The sequence below is a fragment of the Garra rufa genome, chromosome 9 (assembly GCF_049309525.1).
Source record: "Garra rufa chromosome 9, GarRuf1.0, whole genome shotgun sequence".
Classification (NCBI taxonomy): domain Eukaryota; kingdom Metazoa; phylum Chordata; class Actinopteri; order Cypriniformes; family Cyprinidae; genus Garra; species Garra rufa.
Window position 1 is genome coordinate 34,258,479 of NC_133369.1, and position 16,670 is coordinate 34,275,148.

The 16,670-nt window shown below is 42.6% G+C and overlaps 1 protein-coding gene across 1 annotated transcript in view; it reads right to left on the bottom strand.

The window, feature by feature from the left end:
- Positions 1–2,002: 2,002 nt before the first annotated feature.
- LOC141343242 (dynein axonemal heavy chain 5-like) overlaps positions 2,003–16,670 on the bottom strand; it is a 60,329-nt gene continuing 45,661 nt past the window's right edge. Inside the window, exons 36-47 of the mRNA XM_073847839.1 lie at positions 16,395–16,573; positions 15,934–16,121; positions 13,700–13,894; positions 13,269–13,403; positions 13,019–13,126; positions 7,572–7,725; positions 7,309–7,455; positions 6,491–6,750; positions 4,799–4,975; positions 3,144–3,348; positions 2,200–2,342; positions 2,003–2,041 (exon numbers count right to left, since the gene is read on the bottom strand). Coding sequence (XP_073703940.1) covers positions 2,003–2,041; positions 2,200–2,342; positions 3,144–3,348; positions 4,799–4,975; positions 6,491–6,750; positions 7,309–7,455; positions 7,572–7,725; positions 13,019–13,126; positions 13,269–13,403; positions 13,700–13,894; positions 15,934–16,121; positions 16,395–16,573 — 1,930 coding nt within the window. The remainder of the gene's footprint in view (positions 2,042–2,199; positions 2,343–3,143; positions 3,349–4,798; positions 4,976–6,490; positions 6,751–7,308; positions 7,456–7,571; positions 7,726–13,018; positions 13,127–13,268; positions 13,404–13,699; positions 13,895–15,933; positions 16,122–16,394; positions 16,574–16,670) is intronic.

The following is a 16,670-nucleotide window of genomic DNA, read 5'->3' on the forward strand; positions in this document are numbered from 1 at the left end:
CATTCTTATATTTTTTTTTTTATAATTTCACTTATTTTAATAAGACACTATATTGCTGTAACCAATCAAATTAAATCGGCATTAACAAAACCAATCTTTTCACTGCAGAAAAAAAACAAAACAGAAACAGCTGTAAATGCCACTCCATTTAGATGCATTTACACATGTGTAATGAAGCTAAAATGTAGCATTAAAGCATTGCATTGCAAAATTGCAACAGTACAAATAATTTTATGAGCTTGGTGTTTACAATAAGTTTTTTTTATAAAAATATGAAATGTTGGAAAAAAAGATAAGCTACTTTAAATATGAAAGTAAACCACCAATAGGTGGCAACAAGTGACTGTCTTAATGAATCTTAATGAGTCGTTCAGATGGCTGATTCATTCAAGAATGTCTGTCTTTTTGAATGGACCACTAAATCATTGACTCAAATGATTCATTCAGAAACGATGAATCATTCAGTAACGAAACACTGCTGTATGTTGCTCATAGATGCGTGACTATTTCTTTGTGATCTTTGTTTTGAACTATTTTCATGAACCAAATCAAGCAAAATAGTCAACACTTTACACTATATTGTACTAAAATGTATATACTGTATTAACTATTCATTTTAACTCAAAATCAATGTCAAATTTACAATCGTGGTTTTCAGGAAAAACTTGCCAAAATGCTTAACTAGGCTATATGCTATAATTATATAAAAAGTAAATTTTTACTGCAGTATGTTTCTTTTGTGTGCAGTTGTGTTCATTTGTGTTGATTTTTCCACATGGTTGTCTCACACACTTTTTTATCCGGTCAGGCAAGTAAAATTCTCTTTCACTTGCCCCTTCAAAAAATCCACCTGTCCCAGACAAGCATTATTGTTAAACTCTGTTGTCAAATTCAACCCACCAAGTTGTGAATTGTGGGAGTGACCGTGTTACCCGCCACTGGTGGGTTGGTGGGTGTTAATGTCAAGCCCTAACTACAACTATTATTGGTTCCCAGCTAGCAATGTTTAATGTAATGGGAATGGTTTCAGCAGCAAGTTTTATTTTAGTTCCTAGAATGTTCTGTTAAAAGGTAAGATAACATTATATAAAAACATTCTAAAAATGTTTATTGATAACATTGTTAGAACAGTATCCTCTAACATTCTAATAAAGCTTACCATCACACTTTGGTTGAAAGTGAAAACCCAAACTTTGTTTGATAGCAAGCTCCAGCTTCATCAAATATCTCCAAAAACTGCATTACCAGCTTCACTTATTATAAACCAGACTGACTTTATTTCTGTTATAAATTTACACAAGTTTTTATTGAGATTAACAGAGGTTTAGATGTTATCTATTTAAAAGTAATAGTTTGGTTTGATGTCACCATTATGGTGAAATGTGTTTGCTTTATTTGGGCAATTTGACAATTTGATTTGGCTGTAACTATGTTTGTTCTTGCAAAAGCAACAAGATAAAATGTACTTAGACAATGTTAGCTACTTGCTGATGTCAATGATATCATAATGTAGTGATCTGATCATCTGATCTTATTTAGAGTCTAATCTATACTATTAATTTCATATTAGTGACTGTAGTAATGCATTCCAACAGCATAAGACCCAGTGGTGTTCTAATCAGATCTGTGTTTCTACCTCTAATTTTTAAAATACATTGTTCACAAATCACTTTAAACTACTGAATGCTTAGACACACACAAGTGAAGCTGGTATTGCTGTTTTTAGAGTTGAGTAAGGAAGTTGGAGCTTCATCAAACAAAGGTTGGGTTTTTACTTTCAACCATAATTTGACATCTGAGCAACATTAGAGTCCACATCCAATGGGAAGCTTCTCAATTAAATATTTTTTAGAATGTTAGAGGATAATGTTCTAACAATGTTATCATCATCATAACATTTGTAGAATGTTATCCTACCTTTTAGGAAAATATTCTGGGAACTAAAATAAAACTTGCCGCTGAAAACACTACCAGAACATAGCATAATGTTCTCAGAACATTCTTAGAACAAAAAATTGCTAGCTGGGTTTATGGTGTGCAGCTGTCCCACAAAACAATAAGAAAAGTCATGATTAATTTATGACTGAATACAAAATTCATTTATTCTGAGTAAAATGATGCAATCCCTCAAAACAAGAAAACGATGCAGTACAAACAATGCAGTACAAGGAAAAACACAGAACTTAAAATGGCTCTCACCTTGCCCTGCTTTGCAATAGTCTGGATGAGAAAGTCAGTGCGAACATTGTCTACATTAGGCACCAGTATAGAGCCATACTCTGGTGTGGAGTCAGGCGGGTAAATATACTCTTCAACCCTGGTATTCCAGTGAACCCAGTGGCCTGCAAAACACACAATAGCTAAATTTCCATTCTGAATAGAGCATCATGCAAGCACCTTCATTAAAATGAACGACAAGCCAATGTGTTCTATAATTAAATAGTGTTATTAGCCCAGGTTCTGACTCACAAGTGGAGTTTTTGGCATGAAAATGCAAGGGCTGGGACACTTTATCTTGTTTAGACATGAATGCTGCCAATTAGGGGTCTATTTTAATTGCAAAGTGTACAATATTTTCCTGGTAAAATTTCTAAATGACCTTGTAAACCAGAGAGTTTTGGGCTTATGCTTCAGCTACAGCAAGTCAGCCCGGAATATACTCATATTGTGACCCACCAAAACCCCCAACAAAGACAGAATCAGTTTTAAACAAAACTGTCTTAAGTGTCAGATTTGTCTGGAGGCAGACTACAGACTTCATATTCAATATTCTGCACAAGCCTGCAAATTCACCTCTCTATACAAAAATGTCAAGAGAAACTCTGTAGCCAGTTGCTTGAATTGTGCTGACAGATGGAGTAATTTCCTAGCATGTTCCTGTGCAGAAGACAAGCTGTCAATTAGTGTTACTAAACCAACATTCCCTGTCATTTACCAATTGGAAAATCTATAAATTGTTTCTGCTTTATCAGATCAATGAAAGCAGAAGTTTCTATATTGATTAGTTAATAATTTACCCAATTACTTAAGATAAATGGAATAGTTATAGTAAACAGAACCATAATTGACAAAGACAGATAAAAAGAAAGTTATATATATTGAGTGATGAATGCGAAAAGGAGATGTGTAAGTATATTAGATACCATCATTAGTGACGTAAAAATTGAACATAGTGTCCTCGCTGTGGGGAGGGATGTTGGGAAGGTCCAGGTGAATGTTGTCATGGTGACGGAGCCATCTCTCCAACTTCATTCGATCATCCAGTTCCAATAGGGCTCCCACACTCCACATCAGAGCAAAGACATACAGACGCTCCATGTGCTCACGAGACAGCTCCCCTCCCTGCTCCTGATGGGTTACATCATCAAAGACATCATAAAAAGTCTGTCAGAGCAGACTGAAATGTGTGAAAATGTTCAGTTCACCCTGATCTTTTATGGAAACAAAGCTTCATGGTCAGAATTCTCAGCACATTAACATAAACTATTCAAAAGTTAACTGTTTCCTACTTTAATATATCTTAAAATGTAATGTATTACTGAAAACTGTCTCAGGATATTTTGATTAATGTAAAATTTAAAACAATGGCATTTATTTGAAATAGAAATGTTGTAAATAAGTCTTTACTGTTATTGTTTATCTATTCAATGTGTCCTACAATCTACAAAGTACAATTGTTTAATTATAGATATCACACTTATAATAAATAAATAAATAAAGACTGTTTATTTCTAAAGGACGTTTAACACTGAATAGTGATGTATGAAGCTTTGATCATCATTGTAGGTGGATTTCAGAAGGTGAAAAAAATCTACAAAAGTATAGACTTACTAGAGTATGTCCACTTTAGGATAAATGTGGCTTCTTTCATGTAATGAAAGAAGGGAAAAGACACCTCTGCACCAATTATTAATAAATTAATTTCAAGCCATGCAGTTAGGCATAAATGTTTCTTTTCAGCCATAGTCTCTGAAGTTTTAATATTCTTCTATTCATAACAATGTTTTGACTCTATCTGTGTTATGGTCCTTGACAGAAATGTCACAATTATTTGCAGGTTGCATTGTTGGGGCCCCATACACATTGTGTAAAAACAAATTACTTCAAGCCCAAAGTGCTTCTGAAGGTTACAGGTCTTTTTCTTATAATATCTGTGGGTATAATGTATATTCAACTCATGTTTAAATGGGCTGGGATTCTCACAGAATGATAGTGTGGAGACAATAGGTCTGTATAATGTGTATCTCTAACTAAACGCTTTACAAATGACAGTGCAAGGGATAATGTGTGACATTTACTGGGAACTATTCATCCTAATCATATTCATGACTTTCAGATAAGGGGAAAATCTGCATGGGTTGAATATCAAAAAAGACATGTACTGATTAAAACTGGTCCGGAATTCATTATATTCATATTTTTTGACTGATATAAGCTTTTTCTGCTTATATTTTCTTCAGCTAATCAAAAGCATTCAATATTTCAGTTTAATGACAACTACTGTCAACATAAGTCAAATCTCATTGCATGAAATGTAGTGAAATGTATTAGTGTATTATTTTGCCTTTTTAAGGGAAACAAAGTGTTAGTAGTGTAAAGGGTCTAAAGTTAGATAAAAATATTATAGGATATAGTGCTAATTGGTGACCCCTGGTATAGAGTGTATGCACTAACCACTGGATTACAGCTCTGTTCTTTAATGAGTTCAAAACCCTTATTTTTGATTGACAAGTTAGTAGGCAATCTTTCATTGTTGCAAAATCTGGGTTAATGAGGACTACAGCTGTTGAATCACAACCTTGGGCTGAATGAGTCCTTGCAGCATGTTTATGCACTGCATGATGATGAAGGCCTCCAGCATGTCCATTTTATACTGCAAAGATTGAACGCTGAAGCGATAGAGCTCAGGAAAGGAGGAGGAGAAGAGCTCCCTTAGGACCGCCCCTTCCTGAGGAGAACGATTCTTCAGCCAGCCCTAGGAGCACACACACAAACGCACAAATGAAAAACCTGTTAGGAAGGACACTCACAGAGTGGGAGACATCTGCACACAGAAATTAAATGAAGTATCCTTTAGAGCTCAAAAATAGTTTGTCCTTCTTCTGTGTCTTTCTCTGGCTCTCCCTCATTTACTCTTCATGCATTGAAGACTTGAACACTTTGAAGTCGGTTATAAAGACAGAGAGAAATGCCTTGGGGATTTTAGACTACATTAATTCAGAGTAGAGTAAAATGAATAACTAGCAGAACCGCTGGTTTCTACATTTGGGGTTCTGCGGATGCCTTTCTTCACTTCTGTGATGCAAATGTGGAGGGAGATATATATGTAGACTTTTGTCCTTCCACTGAAAGTCCATTCCTCTAAAACTTCAATGCTTCAAACAACATTCAAATGCTGCAATTTAATTTAAGTTCTGAAGAGGCATACCAGTGACCAAAATCTTTATGGATTTGGAATGACATAAGGGTGAATAAATGACAACAGAATTAAAATTTTTGGTTGAACTAACCCTCTAGGTCAAACACAGGAACGTCTGAGAAAAAAACTGAAAACTTCAAAATGACAGTTCTTTCATCTATTGCTCAACCTCAGTTTGTCATCAGTTGCTCTATTGGTGTAGCTCTTAAGCCTCTTTCACCATTCAATTCCTTTCACCCGCAAATTCAAACCTGCACTTTAAGGTGCTCACTGTGGTGTTCTTTGGCCTATTTTGACATGCTATGAATAGCAGTAAAAGCATTGCTGAAATGTGAAGCTACAGCAGACTTTTAGTTAACCTGAATTTTGCTCTCATCCTCAAACAGTTCAGAAGACCATAGCACAATCATCAATACTTTTATGATACATTTTTACAGTCACTTAGACTTGAAAAAGAGCTAACTACCTCCTTTTTGCTACATGGAAAGGGAACATTCAAAGAATAGAGTAAAATAATTTTCACCTTAGATCTATTTCTATAGATTTTATGAATATATGGAAGTAAGAATCATCTGACAGGTAATTGTATGTATTTATTACTTAAATTTAGTGCGTGAATAGGACCGGTGCGGTATGCAGTTCCAGCACTTCTCATTTTTATCTTTAGCAAACTCCAACTTTTTCTTGTGCACCAACACTTTTCATGTGTTGCTGGTACTTTGCTACAAAGCATCAAAGCATCAGCGTCACTGTCCGTGAGCAGCTAAAGCATTGTTTCCATGCAGGGTATGAAAGTGCAATGGAAATGGCGTCTCCTCTGACAGCTGTGGTTTTTGGTGCTAATGTCATTTAAACTGCAATGATTCTTTTTATGTATACTACAACGTGATGAGGCTTATATCAGATTATATTATATGTATGTTATCAAATATAATATAATAAATAATACATATGATAATACATAAGGGAGGTGGTGTCGCACAAGAGAGTACTGGCACATTTTCCCCCCACTTTAAGCACTGCTTAAATTATCTAAATATACAATAGCCAAAAAAGTATGATTCTGGTTACAGGTTCCTCATCACCCACCTCCAAAATAGGGCTCCAGTTAAGGACAGAAGAGCTCATAAACACCATTCCATTCCTGGACACTGTGGCAGGGGAAGCGTTATCGATGTTGTGTGGCTCAAACACAATCTTGCAATTGGGAGCCATTGGGATGCGGTCACCATTGGCCAATGTCAGTGTGCGGTTATCATCCAGGACTGAGTTTAGGTTTTCAATCCATATAGCATCAACTGGCCCATCAAGGACAATCCATATGTGTTCCCCTATACACAAAACGTGAGGTACAAATGAGAAATGAAACACGACAGCAAAATGCTGTGGCTTCCATCAATCATTATAATCAGTGATTGACATTTGGCATCTTATGGCTGATTGCTTTGCCCATTAGCCTCTAAAGGCCTGTTTGATGTCTGCACTTGTTTATTGATCTAAAAAGCCCCGTCAATAGGCTTTAGCATGTTTTTCCCATTTAAATGAACCATTCTCTTTCATGTGTTATAGATCTCTCTGCCTTTTATGTAAGGGAGGGAATAGTATGCTCTTGCCTGGTTAAGAGGTTTTTCAACCACTTTGGAAACCATCAGCTTTCTTACAAAACTGACCAGACAAAAAAGCCCTGAGGGGCTCTGATGACGTATATTAAAACATTTACCTTAAAAATAGCAGTGTTTCTGCACATTTCAGACCAGACATGCTACATCTGCTTAATAGTATTAATGTTCAGTGCTTTACACTTTACAATTACTTTGATATATGATTAATCTCAGGAAATACAGTTTTCAGAGCTGAAAAAAGCTTCATGCATATTCTATTATATCTACCTTTCTTTGCTCTGAGTGTTTTCCTCCAAAGAGTGGAAAAGATTCCGTCAGTCCAGTCATTGGTTGCCACATCAAGTCGACCAAACATTTGAGGTGCAGTTATAGCTTTAGGGTTCATACGCATCTCTCTGTGAGGCTGGCCACAATCTAGACATGAATTTACAGTCAAAATTATACATTATTTAAATTACGTAATATTTACATTAGCATTGAAATATGGTAATATAATGGCCTGTGTTTTGTGTCTACTATCTAATTCTCACCGGTCATGGCCTTCATTAAGGTATGAATGCAGGTTGTTTTTCCTGCTCCGCTGGGTCCTAGTGCCATCATCCCATGACGAACTCTTTGAGTCTCATATAGCTGAATGACCTTTAACCTCCATGGTGGATGATTGATCAGACCAGCCTCAGTTACCTAGTAGGAAAAAAAGAGAAAAAAAATAAAATAATAATAATAAAAAAGATTTCCAGTTCCTGCTCTAAGTTTGGTGTAAGTTCTATCTATCAATCAAATAAACTGTGTTCCCTTTCGGGAACTCTACACTGCGTCATCAACGCTTCTGGGGAATGCCATTGGCGAACCCGGCTCTGAATCAGTCTGCAACCAATAGGATGACGGGAGTTACGTCACCAACGTGATGACGTCATACGACCAGGAAGTATATAAGCATGTGCGTTTCAAACCGGCTTCAGCTTTTGTCATTCAGCGAAGCGCTCTATGTTGGTCTGTTTGTCTGTACATTGCTGTTTTTCTGTGCCAGTTTGCACAACTTTTATTTGAGCAATGTCTAAGAGGGTTAGAAAGTTTGTGGCGGTGCAGCAGACACATAAACGGTGTGTTCCTCCCTGCCAGCGATTCATCGTTGGTGGGGAAACACACAGTTTGTGTGTTCTCTGCTTGGGAGCGGAGCATGCTCAGTCAGCCCTCGAGGGGGCTGGCTGTCCGCAGTGTGAGCGCCTTCCACTGTGGGTGCTTCGTTCCCGGAGGGCTCTCTTCGAGGAGGGAGCCTTCACCAGCGTTCCTCGCGGGTCTGGCCCCGCTTCCGCCGAGGCGGAGCGGCAGCTGCACTCGTGGGGTTCGCAGCTCGATCTGCTGGAGGGTATGGAGACGGGTGATCCCCTATCTCCTTCCTCACCCAGCAGGTCGGTTGATCTCCTCCTGGATGCGGAAGCCCGCACTGCAGTTTCTTCCCCCCGGGAGGAGGTCTCAACACTTCTCTTGTCTTCCTCCGAGGAGGTTGACGTAGAGAGTGTTGACACACCACAACCGCCGGTTAAAAGCCCGCAGTTTGAGGAGCTCTTGGAGGTGGTGACTCGTGCGGTAGCCAGACTCAACATCAGCTGGCCCGCCGAGCACACTCATGAGCCGCATGAAAGCAAGCTAGACGAGCGCTTTCTGCAGACACACAAGCCACCTCCAGGACGGAGCCTTCCGCTTTTTCCCTGATCTCCACAGTGAGCTGTCGAGATCATTGGAAAAACCATTTTCAGCCCGTGTCTTCACCCCATCCTCCGGTTACTACGGTAACGTAGGGGGGGGGGTAGAGGAGCACGGCTATAAGATGATGCCGAGGGTTGAGCAGATGCTGGCAAGCTATCTGTCACCCGCAGCGGCATCATCTTTGAAGGCTCCATCCTTGCCCACCAAGCCATTAAAACTCACTTCGAGCTTGCTGGGCAAGGGGTACGCGGCAGCAGGTCAGGCTGGTTCTTGTCTGCACACAATGTCTGTGTTGCAGGTATACCAGGCTGACCTGCTCAAAGACCTAGATGAAGGCAGGGAGGTGAACGTAACGGAGCTGAGGCGTACAGCAGATCTGGCTCTCCGCGCCACTAAGGAGACCGCCCGCGCTGTTGGGCGGTCTATAGCAGCCCTTGTGGTCGCGGAGAGACACTTATGGTTGTCCCTGTCCGACATGAAAGAGAAGGACAGGGCCCTTCTGCTGGACGCCCCGCTCAAGTCTCCTGGTCTGTTTGGCGATTCGGTCGAGGCCGTCATCAGCAGATATCAGGAGGCCCGCAAACAATCTGCGGCGTTCCACCAATACCTCCCTCGCCGTGTCTATTCTGGGGCTGCCGGACGGGAGCAGCCCCAGCCGCGTACCAGCTCCTCTCACCGCCAGACCCAAAAAGCCAGCGTGGCCGCTCGCGCCCCTCCTGAGAGAGCTAGGGGGCGAGGCAGGCAGCGCTCTAAGTCGGGGGCCTCTAAGGCCAGGTCGGACCTGAGGGTCGTCCTGCAGTCTAAGAGGTCCTCGGCTAAACGGCCCTGACTTTTGTGGCTCAGGGCCATTGAGGGCAGCCCCTCTCGGGGAAAGAGCGGGTTTACCACCCTTTATGGTACCCACTCCTCCTCGGGGCCCTCAGGAGTCCAGTCAGCTAACCCTGCCAGTGTTTCAGGGCGCGGCAGTCTCCCGCAAACCTCTGCTGGGGTTTCCGCCCGACTTCGTAGCGGACTCAGTATGTTTGTCACCCCTACGGGGGTCCTCAGAGCAATTAGTTTAGGTGTCGCTGGCCAGTCAGCTGTTACAGGCCACCGAATTAGTTCCTCAAACTCTACCAGAGGCCAGTCTCGAGAGGCTGGTTCCCTTATTACATTTTTTAGCAGCGTGGAAACTACTGCCAAATGTGTCTTCATGGGTTCTCCGTACGGTAGAAAAAGGCTATCAAATCCAGTTCGGCGCTCCTCCGCCTCAGTTCAGCGGAGTATTTCCTACTCTTATAGGCCCAGAGCAGGTTCTGGTGATGGAACAAGAAGTAAATTCTCTTCTAAGGAAGGGAGCCATCGAGGTGGTCCCTCCTCAGCACAGAGAATCCGGGTTTTACAGCCGGTACTTCATCGTTCCCAAGAAGGATGGAGGGCTGAGGCCCATCTTAGATCTCAGGCTACTGAACCGCTCAGTCATGAAACTGAAGTTCAGAATGCTGACTGTCAAGCAGGTCGTGTCTCAAATCAGGTCCGAGGACTGGTTTGTCACGATAGATCTCAAAGATGCATATTTTCATATCTCCATCCTTCCTCAGCACAGGAAGTTTCTCAGGTTCGCTTTCAGGGGCGAAGCTTACCAATATCAAGTTCTTCCTTTCGGCCTAGCACTCTCACCCTGCACATTCACGAAGTGTGTGGATGCTGCGCTGGCTCCTTTGCGACTCCAGGGCATCCGCATACTCAACTACATAGACGACTGGCTGATCCTAGCCAGCTCAGAACAGTTAGCGGCTCAGCATCGAGATGTTGTTCTCGCTCATATGAAAAATCTGGGGTTGAGGCTCAACGCCAAGAAAGTGTGCTGTGTCCCTTACAGAGAACCACTTATCTAGGTGTGGTGTGGGATTCGACCACGATGCAGGCACAAATGTCTCCTGCTCGGATCGAGTCGATCCTTACTGCAGTCAATGCGGTCAAGCTAGGCCTGTCACTCACTGTCAAACAGTTTCAAGTACTGTTAGGTCTCATGGCAGCAGCAGCCAACGTAATACCTTTTGGCCTGCTGCATATGAGGCCACTACAGTGGTGGCTCAAGACCAAGGGATTCTCCCCGAGGGGAAATCCGTTCCGCAGGATCAAGGTCACGCGGCGCTGCCTTCGTGCCTTAGACATGTGGAAGAAACCTTGGTTCCTATCTCAGGGCCTGGTCTTGGGAGCTCCATGTCGCCACGTCACGCTAGAGACGGATGCATCCCTCACCGGGTGGGGAGTGGTCATGAGTGGCCGCTCGGCCTCCGGCCTATGGACCGGTCGCCATCTCTCGTGGCACATCAATTGCCTAGAGATGTTAGCAGTGTTCAAGGCCTTGAGGCATTTCCTCCCAGACCTGAGAAACCGTCATGTGTTAGTTCGCACCGACAACACGGCGGTAGTATATTACATCAACCACCAGGGAGGTGTGCGTTCACGCCCCTTATTCAAGCTGGCGTACCATATCCTCCTGTGGTCCCAAGGGAAACTCCTCTCACTGAGTGCAGTTCATATCCCTGGGCATCTGAACATAGGGGCAGACATCCTGTCGAGGCAGGGACCGAGGCCCGGGGAGTGGAAACTTCACCCCGAGGTGGTGAAGCAGATATGGAGAGTGTTTGGCCAAGCTCAAGTGGACCTCTTTGCGACTCAGGAGACATCACAATGTCCCCTCTGGTACTCTCTAGCGCCTCCAGCTCCGCTGGGGCTGGACGCCATGGTACAGACGTGGCCGAGGCTTCGTCTGGTAGACAGTCCCTCTCGTGCTGGCTGTTCCCCAGACAGAGTTTAGACTACTCTCCTCGAGCACCTGAGGGCCGAGGTTCCTACTATGATTCCTCTTGCACTGGGCACTCCCCAGGCAGAGATGTAATTCCACTCGCGTCCTGGCTGTTTCCAGGCGGAGCCATTTCCCGTGCTCTGGCCAGAGTTTCCAGGCACTACTTGCGTCCCTCTTGATCCGGGTGCGCCCCGACAAAGGACTGCCCTCTCCTTGTGCGCTCGAGGGCCAAGGAGGACCCCTCTCTGGCTGGTGACCAGACTAGGGTGTATGACCTTAACCTCGTGGGCTCAAGAGCCGAGGTTTATATAATCTCTCTTCGCTGGGCACGTCCCAGGCAGAGATGTAATCCCGCTTGCGTCCTGGCACTCTTCCCAGGCGAAGCAACCTAGCGTCCTGGCATACTCCCCAGACGCTACCGGTCCCTCTACATCTGGCTGGTCCCCAGACTGAGGTAGACACTCTCCTCGTGAGCCCGAGGGCCGAGGCGGATCATATCCCTCTTCGCTGGGTACTCCCAGGCAGAGATGTAATTCCGCTCTCGACCTGGCAGTTTTCCAGGCGGAGCTAATTCAGTCCCTCTCGTGCTGGCTGTTCCCCAGACAGAGTTTGGACTACTCTCCTCGAGCGCCTGAGGGCCGAGGTATTTGTTATGTTCCCTCTTGCGCTGGGTGCTCCCCAGGCAGAGATGTCATCCCACTCACGTCCTGGCAGTTTTCCAGGCGGAGTCCTTCTAGTCCCTCTTTTGCTGGTGTCCCCAGACAGAGTGGACCACTCCCCTCGTGAGCCCGAGGGCCGAGGTATATGCCACCTCCCTCTTGTTCCAGCAGATCTCCGGACAGAGGAGTAATTTTTCTCTTGCTCCTGGCAGTTTTCCAGGCAGAGAACCTCAGTGCCTCAGCAGGTAAGTATCATCAGGCACTGCCCTCTCGTTCTGGGCTGGTCCCCCAGACAGAGGTGTACTGTCTCTCTCGTCCTGGTCCTCCAGGCAGAGAGCTTTTCCTGGCTTGATCCACCAGAAGCAGCGCTTCCTTTCTTTCCCAGACAAACACCACTGGGCAGGAATTTGGAATTCTGGAGGCGTTGGCATATCGTTCCCCAGAAGCGTTGATGACGCAGTGTAGAGTTCCCGAAAGGGAACGTCTCAGGTTACGTATGTAACCCTGGTTCCCTGAGGGAACGAGACACTGCGTCATGGGCCATAATTCCTGCATTCCTGCCGCGCATCGCTTCATTCCTGGAAGCTGAAGCCGGTTTGAAACGCACATGCTTATATACTTCCTGGTCGTATAACGTCATCACGTTGGTGACGTCACTCCCGTCATCCTATTGGTTGCAGACTGATTCAGAGCCGGGTTCGCCAATGGCATTCCCCAGAAGCGTTGATGACGCAGTGTCTCGTTCCCTCAGGGAACCAGGGTTATCATACGTTACCATACGTAACCTGAGGCGTTTTTTAAATATTTTTCCAACCTGTTTGTCTATGGCTGACTCCAGATCAGGGTATCCAGCTTTATCCAACTGAATTCCAGGGAAAAGATCCTCAATCAAACTCAGAAACAATGGCTCATCCTCATCAATCTTAAACGACAGAGACAGATTTCACTGTTATGATAGATGATTTTAGAAAGGAATTCTGATACTGAACCGCAAACTTGATATGAGAGATAACCTATCATCAAATAAAGAGTGACAGGAGGTATGAGGGTGCTACCACTCTTACCAGTTTGGACAGGTTCATATCTCGTAAAACTCTCATGACAATAGTGGACTCTGTGTCATTAGGATTGGCCCGTTTTGCTGCTCCAAGTGTGCGCAGGACGGACAGGATATTGCGGAGACCGAAATCATAGTGGACCTAGAAGGAAAAAAAGGAAATCCAGTTCAAGCTCAGCGATAATGCTCAGCAACAAATAACTATTAAAAACCATTATAGTTATATGTCCAAAAATGTTCTAATGATCTAAAAAATAGCCTAAAATGACCTAAAATTGCAGTGTTTATAGGCTTGCAAAATAATACATAAAATTTTTTTACACATGCACTTGAAGGCCCTTAAGTGCTTAAACCCCAATAATGTCCACTTGCAGCTACATTTACTCATTGAATATCTGATTATTAATTATATAGTGCATTGCTACTAATGATAGTCACCTGTTTAGAGAGCTGCTCCTCGCACAGCTTGTACAGAGTGAAGAATTTCCTGGCTAGTTCAATATTGTCGATAAAGCCACAGCTTGCCAGTTTCACTCTGATAATTATCTGTCTGTCAGGAACCATCATCGCCACTGAGCGGAAGTTAATTTTCAGATTCTCTGGAAGTTCCTGCCTCCCTGCATATCCAGGATTCTGACCAAAGGAAAAAAATATGTGGAAATAACATGCTGTATATTTTTGTATTAAGGTTAGTGTGAATATGTGTAACCTTTTTCCTCTGTAACCACTATTTTATTGGGTCTTTTCTCACATATTTTTACAAACAGTAATGAGATACAGTATCTCACAAAAGTGAGTACACCCCTCACATTTCAGTAACCATTTTAGTATATCTTCTCAAGGGACAAAACTATAGAAATGGAAATTGGATATCTTTTAGAGCAGTCAATGTGCAGCTTGTATAGCAGTATAGATTTACTGTCCTCTGAAAATAACTCAACATACAGCCATTATTGTCAAAATAGCTGGCAACAAAAGTGAGTACACCCTAAGTGATAACAGCAGTATGTTGATTAACCATGCAAAGCCACATTTTCTATTCATCATGTTTATGTTGTTGTCTGCTTGACAGGACCACACAAAGTTGTGTATCTTGTATTAGAACAGTTAAAATTAGGTGCTTTAAGTACAATTCTTTCATACTGACCACTGGAAGTTCAACATGGCATCTTATGGCAAAGAACTCTCTGAGGCTTTGAGAATTAGAATTGTTGCTCTCCATAAAAAGATGGTCAAGGGCATTAGAGGTTCAGTAACACCCTGAAACCAAGTTACACTACTGTGGTCAGGGTCATACAGAGGTTTTCTAAGATGGGTTCCATTCGGAACAGGCCTTGCAAGGGTCGATCAACAAAGTTGAGCACTTGTTCTGTGCGCTGGGTGCAAAACCTGGCTTCAAAAAACAGATCAATGAGTGCTGCCAGCATTGCTTTAGAGGCTGCAGAAGTAGAAGGTTAGCTCGTCCCAGAAGAAGAGCATGAATTACTGGAACCATGTCCTGTGGTCTGATGAGACTATAAGATAAACTTGTTTGGCTCAGATGGTGTCCAGCATGTGTGGTGATGCCCTGGTGAGGAGTACCAAGAAAACTGTGTCTTGCCTACATTCAAGCATGGTGGTGGTAACATCATGGTCTGGGGCTGCATGAGTGCTGCTGGTACTGGGTAGATGCAGTTCATTGAGGGAAACATGGATTCCATTATGTACTGTACATCCCTCCAGAAATTAGGCAGAGCGGCAGTTTTCCAACATGATAACAACACCAAGATCACAACTGCCTTGCTGAGGAAGCTGAAGGTGAAAGTGATGGGGTGGCCAAGTATGTCTCCAGACCTGAACGCTATTAAGAACCTGTGGGGCATCCTCAAGCGTAAGATGGAGAAGCACCATGTGTGTAACATCCAGCAGCTCCGTGAGGAGTGGAAATGGATCCCAGCAACAACCTGTGCAGCTCTGGTCAATTCCATGCCCAGGATGATTAAGGCAGTACCAGATAACATTGGTGCTAACAAAATATATTGACACTTTGGACAAGTTCACTTAGGGTGTACTCACTTTTGTTGCCAGCTATTTTGACAATAATGGCTGTATGTTCATTTTCAGGGGACAATAAATCTATACTGCTATACAAGCTGCACTCTAAAATATATTCAAGTTTCATTTATATAGTATTGCCTTTGAGAAGATATACTAAAATGCTTGCTAAAATGTGTGGGTTGTACTCACTTTTGTGAAATACCGTAAGTAACTGTAGCTAAATGAGATGTGATCTGTGAGTAACTGTAATATATTTCATGTGTTCTATATAATATGAATAAGAAAACATGAGGAATTTACCAAGAGTAAATAATGTTCTCTGCATCTCATTGTACCAAAATGGCTTTATTAGTGGTAAAAATTGGTTTATTGGTTTTTGAAATTTCAAATTGTAATTGCTTTTTTAAGAATGGCAATATGATTAAAGCCACCAATAAATAAAATATTGCAACTTGCCACAATATTACAGAACTCAGTTGATGTGAAGTCACAGTTATGACACAGTATGTATTGTGTTTACGGTGAAAAAAATGCAAACCACTGTAATAATTTTATGTATACCTACTTCTTAGCGTTAAAGTAAATCTTTGTGAGATGTGTGATATTTTAAAGAAGACATAAAGACAAAAGCTCACCATGGTGAGGAAGATGCCAAATTCTGGGTTCATCTCCACGTTATCACCATCTGTGAAAATGAAGTTCTTCCGCCGTTCTTTCTTGCAGGTGAGCACAATGGCGATTTGCTGAGCCGCAACTGAAAGCACTGGTAGGTCTATACGGTTAAACTCATCAAAACAACCCCAGGAGCCAGATTGAGCAAGACCTAGAGACATAAAAGAAGAAAAGCAAAAATCATTTTCAAGCATGCAAAAAACATGAACATTCTAATAGAATGACAAAAATCAAATAAATGGGTTACTCATGTTTAATTTTACACACCATATCATCCGAATATTACTTGCGTATGGGTAATGACTTAGAGATGATTGCTTACGGAGATCACATGTTTTGTCATTTATGATGATATAACATGGATATGATTATATTTAACTTGCAAGAGTGCATTTCAAGAGTGCATTAATCACACATGTGGCACCTTTGAAAATTCTGCCCAAGCCTCTGAAGTCCATCTGGTCAGAGCAATTGAATACCACCACATATTTGCCCAGGCAGCGGCCCATGTCTTTAGTGGTTTCTGTCTTTCCTGTTCCTGCCGGTCCAGCTGGGGCTCCACCCATGCTCATTCCCAGAGCTTGAGCTAAAGTAATGTAGCATCTGGGAACAAGATTGAAAATTGCTTTAAAATCATGCAGAGATTAATACTTTTTTTTTTTTTTTTTTTAAAGTAAAGACATTTTCTTATTCAGTTGTC